This window comes from Equus quagga, chromosome 5 (genome assembly GCF_021613505.1).
Source record: "Equus quagga isolate Etosha38 chromosome 5, UCLA_HA_Equagga_1.0, whole genome shotgun sequence".
In the NCBI taxonomy this organism is placed as follows: domain Eukaryota; kingdom Metazoa; phylum Chordata; class Mammalia; order Perissodactyla; family Equidae; genus Equus; species Equus quagga.
The window spans coordinates 18,952,152-18,967,758 of NC_060271.1; the positions used below are offsets into that span (position 1 = coordinate 18,952,152).

General features: G+C 46.6%; 2 protein-coding genes and 1 long non-coding RNA gene across 7 annotated transcripts in view; 1 reads left to right on the forward strand and 2 right to left on the reverse strand.

The window, feature by feature from the left end:
* The first annotated feature begins 415 nt into the window (after positions 1-415).
* The window catches only part of RHBDL2 (rhomboid like 2), a 59,939-nt gene continuing 44,747 nt past the window's right edge, over positions 416-15,607 (forward strand). The window contains exons 1-3 of one of the 4 annotated variants that reach the window (XM_046663206.1): positions 416-542; positions 9,619-9,744; positions 12,168-12,291. The gene's annotated coding sequence lies outside the window, so the exon portion shown is untranslated. Of the gene's footprint in view, positions 543-9,618; positions 9,745-12,167; positions 12,292-15,607 lie in introns of those variants that run through there. The other 3 variants (XM_046663207.1, XM_046663209.1, XM_046663208.1) reach the window with 3 other exon arrangements.
* LOC124239251 (translation initiation factor IF-2-like) overlaps positions 2,464-15,607 on the reverse strand; it is a 74,701-nt gene continuing 61,557 nt past the window's right edge. The window contains exon 3 of the mRNA XM_046660808.1: positions 2,464-4,469. Within this exon, the coding sequence (XP_046516764.1) occupies positions 4,444-4,469 (26 nt within the window). The 3' untranslated portion in view covers positions 2,464-4,443. The remainder of the gene's footprint in view (positions 4,470-15,607) is intronic.
* Positions 7,545-15,607, reverse strand: part of LOC124240299 (uncharacterized) — a 59,423-nt gene continuing 51,360 nt past the window's right edge. The window contains exon 4 of one of the 2 annotated variants that reach the window (XR_006888832.1): positions 7,545-8,631. This is a non-coding gene — a long non-coding RNA (uncharacterized LOC124240299). Of the gene's footprint in view, positions 8,632-10,861; positions 11,135-15,607 lie in introns of those variants that run through there. The other variant, XR_006888833.1, reaches the window with a different exon arrangement.

Below are 15,607 nucleotides of genomic sequence, written 5' to 3' on the forward strand. Positions count from 1 at the left end.
GAGTTTGAGGGCTTGTGACTATATCCCTGCAGAGGTTCATCAAGTCACTTCACCCTGGTGTCCAGTACCAGGCCTGGCTTCCCACCAGAGCAAAACCAAACGCAGAATGATAGAGCCCACCCTGTTGAGGTCTTTCCCCAGAGAGCTGTGAATGGAAGGCAGGAGAGCCAGGCATGGAGCAGGAGAGTACGACTTGGAGAAGGCATGGAGCTCAGTGACATAACCACAGCCAAAGAGCACAGAGGCTGTCACAGGCTCCCTGGCTCAGATCCAGGTAGGAGGAGGAGGAGGACTCATTCATCCAGGGCCAACCCAGGAGAGGCTGGGGCTGGCTGGCCCGGCCCAGGCCCTCTCAAGGCTGGGAGGGGATTTTCTCAGGCTCCCTCCCTCTGGGCTGGGCAGCTGGGAACCTGTCCGGACAGTCTGAGCTCTGGGGAGGAACCAAGGATCGCCTGGCAGGGCGGGAGCTTCAGGGCAGCAGAGGGAGTCCCTTGGCCCAGGACGCCTGGAACACGGGGACACCCCTGCCTCGGCCTCCCGAGGTAAACTGCGGGAGCTGGGAGCGGGTGGAGGGCGTCCCTCGGTGGGGAGGAGGATGTGGCGGCAGGAAGCCCTGGGGGGTAAAAAAAGTCCCCGAGGCCCAGGGCTGTTTCGGGAAGGAGGCGGACCGTGGCTGCTCCCCTGGCAACTTCCCTTCCAGAGGAGCCTTCTGGAGTGGCAGCTTGGGATCCTGCAACTTTCGTTTTAAAAGTTGGCAGCATGTTGGGCCAGGAGTCCGAGGGCCATCTCTGGCTTCTCCCCAGGGACGTGGTGGGGGACCAGCTAATGCCATTCCCCTTCGCTGCCCTGGTCGATCGCTGACCTTCTCTCCATCACATTCTCCCAGCAACCTCCCCATCACTCCTGCCCCCCTAAGATTTTTCTCCCTCCAACTGAGCCAGTCCCCAGTCCTCCTGTGTTGCCCGACCTCTGCCCCTGCGCTGGGCACTAGAGACCACAGCTGGGAGACGGTCTCTCCCTTCTTCCTGCCAGGCGCCTCCCCCACTGTTATTTGTTTCCTCCTTCCTCGTATAGGTATCTGAGAGATTTCATTCATTCATTCCTTTGTTACTATTCATTTGTTTATTCATTAGTGTCTGAGCATGTACCTGGATTCTCTGGGAGGCAGACACACACAGTTCTCTTCCTGGGAATAGGAAAACGGAAGTTTATTTCACAAAGATCATCTATAAGCCAGTGGGCCGCGTGGCATAGTGGAAAATTACGTTGGAGTCATAGAGAGACTTGGAGTCATATCCTACCTCTCCTGTTCACTTGCTGAGCCTCAGTTTCCTCGTCTGTAAAATGGTATTGTTATGAAGAGGACACATGTCAAGCACCAAACCGGTGCCAGACACGTAGTAAGGCCTCAATAAACATCTGTGCTCTTCCCTTCTTCTCTGGTCCCCTTCCTGCCCCACCCCCTCCTAACTACCACCTGCCCCTCTCTATAGGCTTGTAAAATTATAGAAGACAACTGCTGACCTTGAGAGCAATTAGGCAGACGTATGAAACGGGAGGCAGTGAAAGGGGAGGTGGCGCAGGAAGAGGGAGGCCAAGACGGGCCGGGGCCGGGGCAGAACAGGGGAGACCCCGCTGCCGCTTGGAGGTAGGAACACAGCAGCAGGGCCCGGACTGTGGGCTGGAGGCAGATGATGTCCCCAGCAGGCTCTCCTGCTGTGTTTCTGAGTCTGCACACTCCCACTGAGCAAGTGATGGGAGCCACCAATTCCTAAAACCAACTCTACCTGGCCTCAGGCTGAGGGCTTTTAAATGCATTATCTCATGGAATCATCTGATATTCTTATTATCCCCATTTTACAGACGAGGAAATGAAGATACAAACAGGCTAAGGGATTTGCCTAAGGTCACATGGCTAATAAGTAATGGATCCAAAATTCAAATCCAGGTCAGGCCTAGACTCTGTTCTTTGTTCAACTCCTTGCTGTCTTTCAAGTTTCTCTGCATCAGAAAGAACAAAAGGCCGTCATTATTCCCCCAACTCTTTAGATACCGGTTTCTCACTTCCTGTACGTCTCCTGCTCTGGGCTGCTTCATCCAAGTGGGGAGGAGCACATGCCTTCCCTGACTCATTAATTCATTCACTTATTCGTACAGTGCTCATTCAATCAAGGGCTCAGTTGGTCCCAAGAGGGCGGGGACTGCATCTGTTGGTTCACAGTTGTATAACCACTACCTAGTATGTTCCTGATACAGAAATGTTTGATGAATCTTTTGTGAGTAAATGAGTCCAACAAACATTTATAGATGCATTTCGTGAGCTCCATACTAGGGATTCAAACATGAATAAAACATCCTCAGGGCGCTCACAGCCTAGTGGAGGAGACGGTGACAATGCAAAGAAGACAGTGGGACCCTAGACAGGAGCCGAGGTTGCTGAGGGAAGCAAGAAGGACATTTAACTATCATGTCTGCTTTGTTCCCCACTGTGTCCAGTGCATCCACATGGTAGATGCTCGACAAGGCTTTGCAGACAAGGTGTTTAGGTCAGAGTCTTGAAGAGTGTGTTAGGACGTCACCAGGAGAACAAATTGAGGGGGGAAGATATTCTGGCAGAGGGCGATGCTCATGAAAAGGCCTAATGGAGGGTGGAAGCTGGAATTGCTAGGGGCTCTGTGGGGCTGGAGTGTAGGGTGTGTATGGAGGAAAGCAAGAAATGACGGTGGATAACAAAGGGGGGCTCAGGTCTCGAGGCCCTTATGTGCCTTGTTACGGAACTTAGATTTTATACCCAGGGCATCGGGTAACTATTGGAGATTAGGAAAGGGAGGCCACCATCTGATTTGTATTTCAGAAGTGTGGCTGATGCACGGGAGCGGAGGAGATGACACCAAGGTCCCAGGCCCAATGGGTCTCTACTTGTCTGAGGAAAGGAGCCTTCCTTTGTAGGACTTGGATTAGGGGTTCATGAAGGGCCTTCTGACCTGTCCCATGTCCTGATCTCCTGGCGCTCTGCCCTCATCTATACGCTGGGTTACAGTGAATCTGTGCTTCCCAATAAAAGTCCTGAAATGTATGGATCATTTACATTTGTATAACCTGGAGCAAGTTCAGGATACGCTGTCTCCTAACTTGCAATCCTTTGTGCTTTCTTACGTAAAAGAGAAAGAGATGGAATTGTAGATGGGGCACCAGGGGTTACACCAAGCTCTGAATGCGCCCAGGGAGTGTGTGGGATATGCCAGTGGCTCTGGAACTAGGGGTACGTGGACGTGGAGAGCTAGAAGGGAATCAGTTTCCAGATCCTCATATTCCACAGGTACTCTTTCCTAAAAGCAATCTGCTTGTCTGCATTGTTTTCAGGTCTCCTTTTCAACTCTGCTTTCCTTGTTTTCTCCCTGGCTTTACTAGAGCCGCTCTGAATCTTTCTGTGGTGCATCGCTTGGAAATATAAAAACCAAAAGGACAGTTGGAGAATGCCTTGTTCCTGGGAGATAGCAAGCAGAGAGAGATTAGCTAAAATAAACTGAAGGGTCGGTACCTTACAACAGACTCTTAGTATTTATTTAAAAAAAAAATACTTGTTTAATGCTAATTATGTGCCAGCTGCTCTTGTAAGGGTTTTACAGGTAATAAACTCATATCAGATCTATAAAGTAGATACTTGTTATCTTCCTTTTACAGATAAGGTTCCCAAGGCACCCAGAGGTTTAATAAGTTGCCCAAGGTCATGGGGCTATTAAGTGGCAAAATCAGGATTTGAACTCCAGCCTCTTTCCTCTAGAATTTGTGTTCTTAAGCATTATGGCACTCCACTTTGCACCTAAGTGCCGCGGCTCTTTAGCTCCGTATTATAAAATTAGAATTGAGACCTGAGCTGGTTGTCATGGGGATGCAAATGAACTCATTTCTAGAAATTTTTAAAAATGAAAGTTGATTTTCTTACAGACAGAAAATGATTCTGGTTTGGCTGATTCGTTTGACAGTTAGGACTGGCTTTGACAATTGGATTATACGGTACACATTTTCCATAAACTGAACAAGCTAAATCTATACCTCCAAGGTTTGGATGAAAATGTATCTAATGCGTGTGTCTAATAAAGCCAATGCCAGAAAATTCTGTCTTGGAACCTATTTAACTTGTGAAAAATAATTGTAGTTATTAACTTAAAAATGTGTCAGAGGGTCCTAGCTTTTTCAAAATTTTTATGGAGATTCATGAGCAAAATATATGAAGACTTCTGGCGTGTGGCACAAACAAACATCACGGGCCATGTGCACCCCGGTGAGGACGAGGATCCTGATCAGGTGAGGTGAAGGGACTTGTCCAGAGGTCAGCAGGGGCAGGACTGGAGGAAAACCAGAGTTTTCGGACTGCTGTAATTTCAGTGCTCTTTCTATTACTCCATTCTTCCTCCTTCCTTCTTCATTTACTAGGATGGTTTATTCAGCAGACACTTGCTGAGCCCCTACAGATGAAGTAAAAAACAAATATTTCGTATTTTTCTGAAGCTTATATTCTAATAGAAAAAGACAGACAACAAATAAACACAGCAGATATTTTTAGATAGTGATAAATGCTGGGAGCAAAGAAACAAGAGAATGCATATGTGGGGTGGGCTCCCACCTCTGATAGGTCCGGAGAGACTTCCCAGGGAGGCGCTCTTTGTTATGAAGGAGCTAGCCTTGTGTGTATGTGTTGGGTTTGTGTGTGGGAGAGGGGCGGAGGAGAGAGGGTTAGGTAGAGGGAAGAGCACGTGCAAAGACCCGAGGCAGGAGAGAACTTGCTGTGTTCCTGGGACAGAAAGAAGGCCCTGTGGTTGCAGCACAAGGATGTGGGGGAGAGTGGTAGGAGCCGAATTCCACAAAGAATGCAGGAGCTAGGTCATGCAGGAGCTTATCAGCCACGGTAAGGCTCCTGTATTATCTCAAAGACAATGGGAAACCATTAAAGGATTTTAAGCAGAGAGCTGCTATACTCTGATTTATGGTTATGTTGTGTCTTGTTTTGGAGGGGGCAGGAGTGGAAACAGAGATGGAGACTAATTGGGAGTCTATTTCAGGCGCTCCATCTGCGATCTACTCCATGGAGGAACATGAAGATAGATAATGCTAATAAGAAGGCAGAATGGTATGGGATGTCATTCTGTCTTCTAGATCTGAGGAGGTGTGTTGGTAGATATTGCTGTGTAAGAAATCACCCCAAAGCTTAGTAGCTTAACACAACACTTTATTTTGTCATCATTCTGTGGGTCTGGAGTTTGGGCAGAGTTCAGCTGAGCAGTTCTTCTGCTCCATATCTGTCAGCTGGGGTCACACTTGGCTGTATTCAGTTGGAGGATGAGCTGGGCTGGAAGGGCCGGGCAGGCTTCACTCGTAGGTCTGGCATCTTGATGCTCTTCCACATGGCTTCTCTCCACGTGGGTAGCTCAGCCTTCCTCATAGCATGGTAGCCTCGGGGTATTCAGCCTTCTTATAAGGGCATCGGCATCGGGCTTCATAGAGGGAGCGTTCCAAGAAGAACAAAAGTGGAGATTGCACGTTTCTTAAGGCCTGGCCTTGGAAAGTACCCAGCCCTACTTCCTCCATGTATTATTGGTCAAGATCAGTCACAGGGCTGGCCCAGAGTCAAAGAGAGGGGAAACAAACCCCCCCTCTTAGTGGGAGGAACAGCAAATAATAGGTTCTGTTTTTAATCTACCACACTAGATTTCTGGGAACTGAATAACCATAACCACTCTGATGATGCTGACCCACTTTTTAATCTAAATCACAGTATACTGTGCTGGAACAATTTATAGGTCTTCATTCCCCATTGAACAGGGACGGCCTGGAGATAGGAGGTAGTTGCATTTTTGTTTTTTCCTTGTGTTTCCAGAGCCTAACATATACAAGGCATTCAGAGAATGCTTTTCCAATGAATGCCCACGTCCCGTAAGAATTTATTGGTTGTCAAACCATCTTGTACATAAGAATCCCTTGGGGAGCTGTTAAAAAGGCATGCAGGGGGCCGGCTCTGTGGCCGAGTGATTAAATTCGCGCGCTTTGCTGCGGCGGCCCAGAGTTCGGATCCTAGGCGTGGACATGGCACCGCTCGTCAGGCCACGTTGAGGCGGTGTCCCACATCCCACAACTAGAAGGACCTGTAACTAAGATATACAACTATGTATCAGGGGGGTTTGAGAAATAAAGCAGAAAAAAATAATAAAAAAAAAGATTGGCAACAGTTGTTAGCCCAGGTGCCAATCCTTAAAAAAAAAAAAAAAAGGAAGATGGTAACAGTTGTTAGCCTGGGGGCCAATCTTTAAAAAAAAAAAAAAAAGGCATGCCGATTCCTGGGCAAGACCCGCGCCCAGACCCTCTGAATCTAGCTGTCCAGGGCAGGAGTTTTCCATCTTAGCTGCACTTTAAAAAGCTCAGACATCAGCACTTTTTTACAATCTCCTCAGACAATTCTGGTACATAGCCAAGGTTTAGAACCACTGACTAGAGTCAGAACCAGCCGTCTTCACCTAACTTCCCCCAGATAATCCTGACCTAGGTGGCCTATGATACGGCCACCAGCTGTCCTCGGTTTGCCCAAGACTGTCCTGATTTTAGAACCCCAAGTCCCACATTCCAAGAAATCTCCAGTTCCCTGCAAACGGGCACAGTTGGTCATTATCAACTGACCACTATTTAAGAAACACTGTAGGTGAGGCAGTAAAGCCTTTTTGGAAAATACCTACAAATATCTAATGAAAGCAATGATTCTGCCTGCTTGCTTAAGGGACTGGAGTGGCATCATAATGCCATCAGATAGAGCCAACGCCTTGTGTTAAGGGGGTCAGGGTTTCCTTCAGCCCTGTGCTCTGGTATGCTCGGTCTATTGACCTAGTTAATAGTGTGTCTGTCTTTGGGAATTCTGCCAGGCTATATTCCTCAGGGTACATGAAGCAGCTGTGAAAGCCTGACCACAGTCAATAGATGACGTATTGAGGATAGTGTGAGATACAGAATGAAGTTCTTGTGTCTCCACACCAGTGTGTGTTATTATTACTGTTATTCATATTATATTGGGATACAAAGCTGTATGTAGTATCTTAACTAGCTCTGTGGGGAACCGGCGTGGCATAGTAGAGAGGCCCAAGATCTGGCCTCAGAAAAAGTGTGCCTCAGCTTTGCAGTGAGTAAGTATGTAATCACAGGTGTCTCTTTTTGCCTTAGTTGTTCATCTGTAAAATGGGATTAATAATAATCACTTCTAGGGCTGGCCCAGTGGTGCAGCAGTTAAGTGCACATGTTCTGCTTCCGTGGCCCAGGGTTCACTGGTTCGGATCCCAGGTGCAGACATGGCACTGCTTGGCAAGCCATGCTGTGGCAGGCGTCCCACATATAAAGTAGAGGAAGATGGGCACGGATGTTAGCTCAAGGCCAGTCTTCCTCAGCGAAAAGAGGAGGATTGGCAGAAAATGTTAGCTCAGGGCGAATCTTCCCAAAAAAAAAAAAAAAAAAAAAAAAAGACTTCTTGGCAGGGCATCTGGGAGGATCCATTGAAAGTATGCAAGTGAAAGTGGTTCTATAAACTGGGAAGGGGAGGTATCATGACTGTCTTTGAATGAGAGAGACACAAGGAATGACTCTGCTGAGAGGCCTTGCACGCGGCCAAGGCCCTGGTTCCCCACCCTGAACCACAGCCACAGTTGTGGGGTTGCAGGGGAGTAGCTTTCCACACGCAGTGGGCATGCAGAGACCTCCGGAGACAGCCTGGCTCTGCCCGAGCGGCCTTCACCATTGAGGGCAAGTGTGCTTTGTTTCAGGAAGAAGGGAAACTTTTGGAAAAGGGGGGTTTGTGAAGGCATTTTTTGTTTTTAAATCTTTTGCGTATTTATTCCATGTGAATCCTCAGAGATGTAGCAAAGAGAAAACAACCACAACCACGAACCCATAATATCGAAAAGCAGTTCTTAATTTCTGTAGCTAAAAAAGCAGTCTTTCAGGCTACAACCACAGAGAGACTGCTGCAGGCCCCTGGAGCCGGGCATGATGATGGCTTGCAGTGTGATGAGGAGGCTGTTAATCTCTGTGGCCCAGGAGCCCAGTCTGTGGCCTCTCCAGTTACCCACGTTGCCTGGCAATGCCACCAAAAGCCTCCCCACCAGGCCTAACTGGGCAGCAATTGGGTACACCCAGCACAGCCTGCTGCCCAGCCTCCTGGGCTGCCCGGCCACATCAAGGCTGGACTCAGCCTCTGCAAGGGCCCGCCTGGTACCGATGAATGGGTGGGGCCAGCTGTATGAAAAAACAATTCAGATATTTAAAATCTACTTGTTTGAATGCAGCTAGGAAAGCAGCACGAGCTAATGATCGAACGTCTCTTCTGCCAATGAGGAGTTGTCCTAAGATTGGTGGCCTTGGCAGTGCTCTCCTGGGTGAGGTGACGAAGGGAAGGTGAGCCTGACTTAGTCCTTCGGGTTCTCAGAGAGGCAAATTCTTTTCCTTTCCTGGATGCCTGTCTCCATCTTGACTTCCTGTGGCAGCAGTGGGAGTGGCGGGGATTCCCAGCCCCATTTTCAGGGCTGGTGACCTGCCAATTCTTCTATAGCTCTCATCTGGGAACTCCCAGGGTCTAGTGTGGGTCTGTCTGGGGAGCTGGAGAAAGATGAGGGAGATTAGGGCAGAGGGGAAGATGGCATGAAAATAATCAAAATGAAGATGTACACTTCTTTAACACTTGACCTAGAAATCACAGGCAAACGAACATGTGGGGTCTTTGAAGTCAGGCGCCCTGGGCTCCTCTCTCAGCCCTTCCCTCACTGGCAGTGTGACCTTGATCAAGTTACTCCTGAAGCCTGAGTTTCCTTATCCATAAAGTGGGGATGTTATTATCCTGCCTTACAAGGTTGTTGTGAAAATTAATGAAGAGAATGCTCATAAAGTGTTTAGCATAGAACCTGGCACACAGGACATGCTCACTATTATGACAACTTTTATTATTTCAATTACAATAATTCTCTAAGATACTGAGGGGAGAGAGGGGCTCTATTTTACAGCTGAGGAAACTGAACCCTAGTGAAATGAAGTGTGGATTCTGGGAGCAGAACTCGCGTCTTCACAGTGCTGAGCACAAGGAGTGGTGTTCCTCAAAGATGGGTGACGAGCCCTTTTGTAGCCATTCGAGCATGGTGGCTCTGCAGGTCTCCTCTGACAGCTCAGCGATGGCGGGATGATAATGGGGGCGGTGTGCAGAGGAAAGGGGCGGTGGGAGGTGCTTTGCAGTATAAAATGATACAAGACTCAGCTAATGTGATGTGGAGAGAATTCCCCCTTCCCTCCTTCCTTCCAATATTCTTTCAAATAAACTTGTTACTTTGGAATAATTGTAGATTTACAGAAAAGTTGCATAGAGTTTGTTTATCCTTTACTCAGATACAAGTATTTTCTGACCACCTCCTGTGCGGCAGGAGCTTACGGGGCACAAGGAATACAGCAATAAAACTGTCTCTGCCCTCCATCAGAGGGTCAGAGCATGTGAGACGGAGTGGACCTCGCAGATCCTTAGTTTGTGGTTCTCAACGATGCTGATGCATCCACTTCACTGCTATACTTGTCAGAAATCTGCTAAATCTATTAACTTAGTTTCTTCAGGACTGGAGCCCGGGAATCTGGATGAAGACCAATGCTGGAAACCAGATGCCTGATGGGATGCTGAGGCATAGCCTGTTTCGGGAGCTACTGGTCTAGTGCAGACTGTTCACTGTGCAGGTGAGAGAACTGTGGCTCGAACTGGGAAGGGACTTGCTCTGGGTCACGTAGCCAAGAAGTGGCAGAGTCTGGACCAGAAAACAGGTCTCTTGGTTCTGTGCTCTCCTCACACAATGTCTCCCAAATACCTAACAAGAAACGAGTATTCCTTGCAACAGGAAGACCCCAGATAGAGTGTAGAAGAGTTTCTTGGCTATTCAGGTATATTAGTTAAGTTCTTGGTTGCAAGAGGAGGAAGCTGATTCTGGCCGACTACCGTAGTAAATGAATTTTAGTGAAAGCACATTGGGTAGTAAAAGAAAAACTATTTCTCTACTCCTATTCACACTCCTGACACCGAATGTGCGGGTTTTCCTCACCATGCAATTCTGACACTAACTACCCCACAGGTTCAAGGCTAAGTCCCCCAAGACTGCTCCCTACTTCAGATACCAATTGCAAGGCTGGGCTTCCAGTACTTTTGACTGACTGGATATAAATTGGGGGTTTCCACGACCACCTCCTCGGGTTCAGTAATTTGCTAGAACAGCTCACAGAACTCAGGAGATGGCTTTACTTACTATTATCAGTTTATTATAAAGGATACAATTCAGGAACAGCCAAATGGAAGAGATGCATAGGGCAAGGTATGTGGGAAGGGATGCAGAGCTTCCACGCCCTCTCTGGGTGCATCACTCTTGCAGCACCTTGATGTGCTCATCAACTTGGAAGCTCCAAACTCCTTTGTTTAGTGTTTTTATGAAGGCTCCATTACGTATGCATGATTGATTCAATTATTGACCTTTGGTGATTAAACTCAATCTCTAACCCTTCACCTCTTCTCAGAGGTGGGGGCTGAAAGTTCCAACCCTCTAATCACATGATTACTCCCCCCCTTCCCCCCCTCCCCCCCTCCCCCACACTAGCACCCGTCCTCCCAAGGTCACTTCATTAGCATAAGCTCTGGTATGGTTGGAAGGGGCTTATAACAAAAGGTGTTTCTCTCACCCCTATCATTCAGGAAATTCCAAAGGTTTTAGGAGCTCTGTGCCAGGAAATGGAGAGCAAATATACATTTCTTAGTATATCACAGTATCACAGGTAGGTCACAAAATCACTAGAAGGCTGCAGAAACAAAGTTTGGGAAATAAGCAGAAACAAAGGGGGCCCAGGTACCTAGAACTACCCCAAAATCACATCACAGAGCCAGGGAGGTGAAGACAGTCCCACTGCTGCTGTTGCATGCTTGCTGCTGCAGCCTGTGTCAAAGATACAGCTGGCACTGGATGCCGGATGCCACACTGACCCCAATGGCAAGGCTGGACACCAGATACTGCTGCTGCTGTGACTGCACAAAACTGGGGTTCTCTTGCCTGACGTGCATCAACGGCCAAGTAATTGCAGCATCGGCCTTTGGGAAAAGAGATGAGCTTTATTCTGGGAGATCCATCTGTAGGGAGGCAGTGGCTGTATGCCCGCAGATCTATCTCCCTCATTCAGGATTTGGGGCAAAATTTAAGAGGTTAGGGAGAGCTGGCTGGCACGCAGAAGTGCTGGAGGGACGTGTTTTGATCGGTGGGCTTCAAGCATTTAGGGTAAGGTTTTCAACATTTGTGATGAGGTTCTAAACTTTTGTGATGGGGTTCTAAACATTCGTGATGAGATGGGGAAGGGATTCTAACACTGGATCTTCCTGAATGGGGGACCTCTCGCTTCTAATAAGTGTGCCACATTCAAGTTCCAGTCATGTCCCGATCCTTTGGTTCCAGATCATTTCAGGTTAAGATTTCTTCTTCTGCACGTGCTCTGGCTACGTGACTCTGCACATTTTCTGAAAGAGAATTCTTTTTTCTTTTTTTTTCAGGAAGACTAGCCCTGAGCTAACATCCGTGCCCATCTTCCTCTACTTTATATGTGGGATGCCTGCCACAGTATGGCTTGATAAGTGGTGTGTAGGTCTGTTCCCAGGATCTGAACTGTCGAATCCTGGGCTGCCAAAGTGGAATGCACGAACTTAACCATTGCACCATTGTGCCAGCCCCTGAAAGAGAATTCCTAATCACTCTGTTCATAAGAGACGGAGTCAGGGCTGGCCCCGTGGTGGAGTGGTTAAGTTCATGCGCTCCGCTTCAGCAGCCTGGGGTTTTGCAGGTTCGGATCCTGGGCGTGGATATGACACTGCTCATCAGGCCATGCTGAGGTGGTGTCCCACACGGCACAACAGAAGGCCCTATGACTAGAATATACAACTGTGTACTGGGGGGCTTTGGGGAGAAGAAGAAGAAGAAGAAGAAAAAAAAGATTGGTAACAGATGTTAGCTCAGTGCCAATCTTTTTTTTAAAAAAAAAAGAGAGATGGGGTGGGTTGAACTGGTCCTGGAGGGCCCGAGGTTACACTGCAGCTTTACAGTGCACAGCTTATGAAGAATTTTTCCCATCCCCAGCTCCAGCCTCAAAAATCCTAAGCAAATGCAGCTGACTGGTCAAGTCTAGTGCACAGACCTGAGCCCTCGCTGCCGCCTGGGGACCTGGAAACGTGAAGATTGGGCATTTTTACCTTCTGTGGTGGTAAGTGGTGCCTGCTGCCCACCAAGACTCACGAGCTGAGAAATTCCCCAAGAAAACTGATGTGGTCACTACGTGTTAGCAAAAGAATACACTGGAAGTTGACATTCGCAGATTCAACACTCACAGTTTTTGTGTTTCCTTAGCTACCCTCAAAGGCCCGTTGTGAACGAGCGTGAGTTGAGTGACCGGCTTTGCCTGCACCAGTCATTTACTAGTCAGCCAGCCAGGCCCACCGGTCCACCTTGACATCTGATGTGACTTCACTATTCGCTACTAGTTTAAGCCTTTGTGTAACGTGCACACGGTGACTAAAACCTTTTATCCTGTTGCAGGAGTAGAAAAGACTCATACAAATAAATCCCTTGATAATGCCAGTGATAGAGATGAAAAGAAAGGGAAGAAGAAGTCTAAGAAAGTGACTTTTTTTTTTTTTTTTGCCACAAATAGAAGTTTTGGATAAATTGGCATGGAATGTCAAGTTCAGTGGTGTCTAGGATCTCCGATATCAAGAGATCCACCATGTGTATCACAGAAATACAAGGAAAAGAGCTTTGGGAAGTTGTTTTAATGAGTGCTTCAGCCAGTGCAGAAACTGATCTTTAAGAGAGAGATTAAACTTCACTAAAAGATGAACAGAGGGAGAACTAACTAACCAAGTTTTCTTTTTCGTTTCTTCTTTGGAAACTTGGGCGCAAAGTGTTGAACATGGTTAGTACTCCTCACACGAATTTTATAAATAACTTTACTTCTGCATTTATAGAATCATTTAGGGTCTGAAATGGAATCTCTTAAAATTTTCTGGCTGTAATTTATAACCTAATTTTGGGAAAGGCTATGTGGTATATAGTGAATTAGGGCACCAGGAAGGTCCTTGGGAAAATCCCTTGCTAGTGCCAAGGGTCTTTTGTGTAAATCTCCTTAGGGAAATCTCTTTTCATACAAAATTTTTTTAAAAGGCAAGTGGCTGTTCTGGGTAAATGAGTACAGCTCTGCCCTTTCCAATCCTTGGCCGACACACTGGCCCTGTGACTCATAACATGAGCAATGCTTATACCAGATAAGATCGGGAGGTAGGCAAGTTCTTTCTACTTCTCTTAAGAATACTTGCTAACCACGAAGGGAAGGACTTTGGGTCTTGGTGTGCAGGGGGACATCTCCATGTTTAAGGCTATGCGTCTTTTCTACTTCTCCAACATTCTTTTTAACAAGCTACCTCAGTTGTTCCCTACCGGTAGGATGAGAACATTTCACAGCCGTGCAACCCAGTTTTGGTCTGTGTGTGTGTGGTTTCAACAAAGAGTTGGCAGCCACTTGCTGCAGATAAGAGGTAGGAGGTGAGGCATAACATCAAAGCCAACATTCAAGAAGGCTCGAGAAACCTGCATGATCTTTGCTTAGTGAGTAAGAAAGCACAGTCAGTGCAGTAAATAATTCCACTCAAGGGCTGGCCCAGTGGCACAGCGGTTAAGTTTGCACGCTCCGCTTCAGTGGCCTGGGGTTCATGGGTTCAGATCCTGGGTGTGGACTTACACACCCCTTATCAAGTCATACTGTGGCAGGTGTCCCACATATAAAGTAGAGGAAGATGGGCACAGATGTGTGCTCAGGGCCAGTCTTCCTCAGCAAAAAAAAAAAAAAAAAAAAGAGAGAGAGAGAGAGAGGGATTGGCAGCAGATGTTAGCTCAGGCTAATCTTCCTCAAAAATAAAAAATAATAATTCCACTCAATGAGTAATATTGTGATGAGAGTGACCAAGTAAATAATTTGATAGTTGTGTATCCTTTTATATCTCTGTGGGACTATAATGTGTTGTAATCATTGCTGACTTGCTTTGAGACTCCTGCTACATTCAGTTGGGCCTCCCAAAATTCTGGTAATCTAAAGTGTGTTTCCAGGGACTCTATCCCAGCTTTGACCTATAGAACCCATGGAGTATACAAGCCACACCAATGCCAGGACAAAATTAATGACCTTAGGATAGACTTGCTTTGTGAGGCCACAGGGAGGGAAACCTTGGACCCAGGAGCAGAAGTGCGGGTGAGCAGTTTTCAGCCCAGTGTAAGGAAGAACTACCTAAGAATTAGAACTGTCGGAAAATGCAATGACCCTAGTGAAGCCTATTTACATCCTTTGTAATTTTTCACCACCATGAATAGTTCTGCACCGGACGTCCTTGAAATATGGCTTTGTGTATTTGCTTGAATGCATTTGTAGGATAGATTTCTAGGAGTAGGATGGTTCTGTGGAAAGGTATATGCCCTTCATCTTTTATAGATGCTGCGCAATTGCCTTCCAAAAAGGCTGCACCAATTTACACCTCATAAATTGCGCTCATTTCCACACAGCCTCATAAGTATGGATCAGTCTTTTTCATTGTCACCAATCTGATCAGTAATCCCTTCCATCGATCCATCCATCCACACACCCACCCATCCTTCCATAGCCAATGATAACTAACAACTACGGAGTGTTTCCTCCATGCCAGATACTACCCTAAATGCTTTACAGGCATTATCTCAAATGTTCTTCCCAACACTGCTGAGGTAAGCGCTATTATCATTCCCACTTTAAGATGGAGTCTGAGGGTTTCCCAGTAAGTTAAACACAAGATTAGCATATGACCCAGCAATTCTGCTCCTAGGAATATACCCCAAAAGAAGTGAAAACACGTGTTCAAACAAAACTTGTACAGGGATATTCACAGGAGCTCTATTCACAGTAGCCAAAATGTGGAAACAATCCAGATGTCCTTCAACAGATAAAACAGATTAAGTGTATTTTACCCCAATTTTCAAAAAATGTAATTTGAGGCTCAGAGAATTTAAGTGACCTATCTAAGGTTACTTCCAGCTGATATGTGGTAGAGCTGTGTTTTAATCTCAGTCATTTGGCTCCATGGCTTATGGTTTAAAAAAAAATTACAGTGAAAAACTTTATTTTGGGCTATTTAGGAAGTCTGGATACATTAGGCTAAGCTGAAAATATCAGTAGCATCATACCACTTATTAAGCATAATTATTAAGTGACAAACACTATATTCTATTCAGCCTTCACGATGACCTTGAAAGTTTAGTATTATTGCTTAGTTTTTTTGTGTAAGGGTAGTAAAATATATGTAACATAAAATTTATCGTTTTAACCATTTTCAAGTGTACAGTTCAGCGGCCTTAACTAGGTTTACATTGCTGTGCAACCATCACCACTATCCATCTCCAGAACTTTTTCATCTTCCCAAACTAAAACTCTGTACCCATTAAACAGATAACTCCCTATTCCCCTCCCCTGCCAGCCCCTGGTGCCCACCATTCTAGGCTCA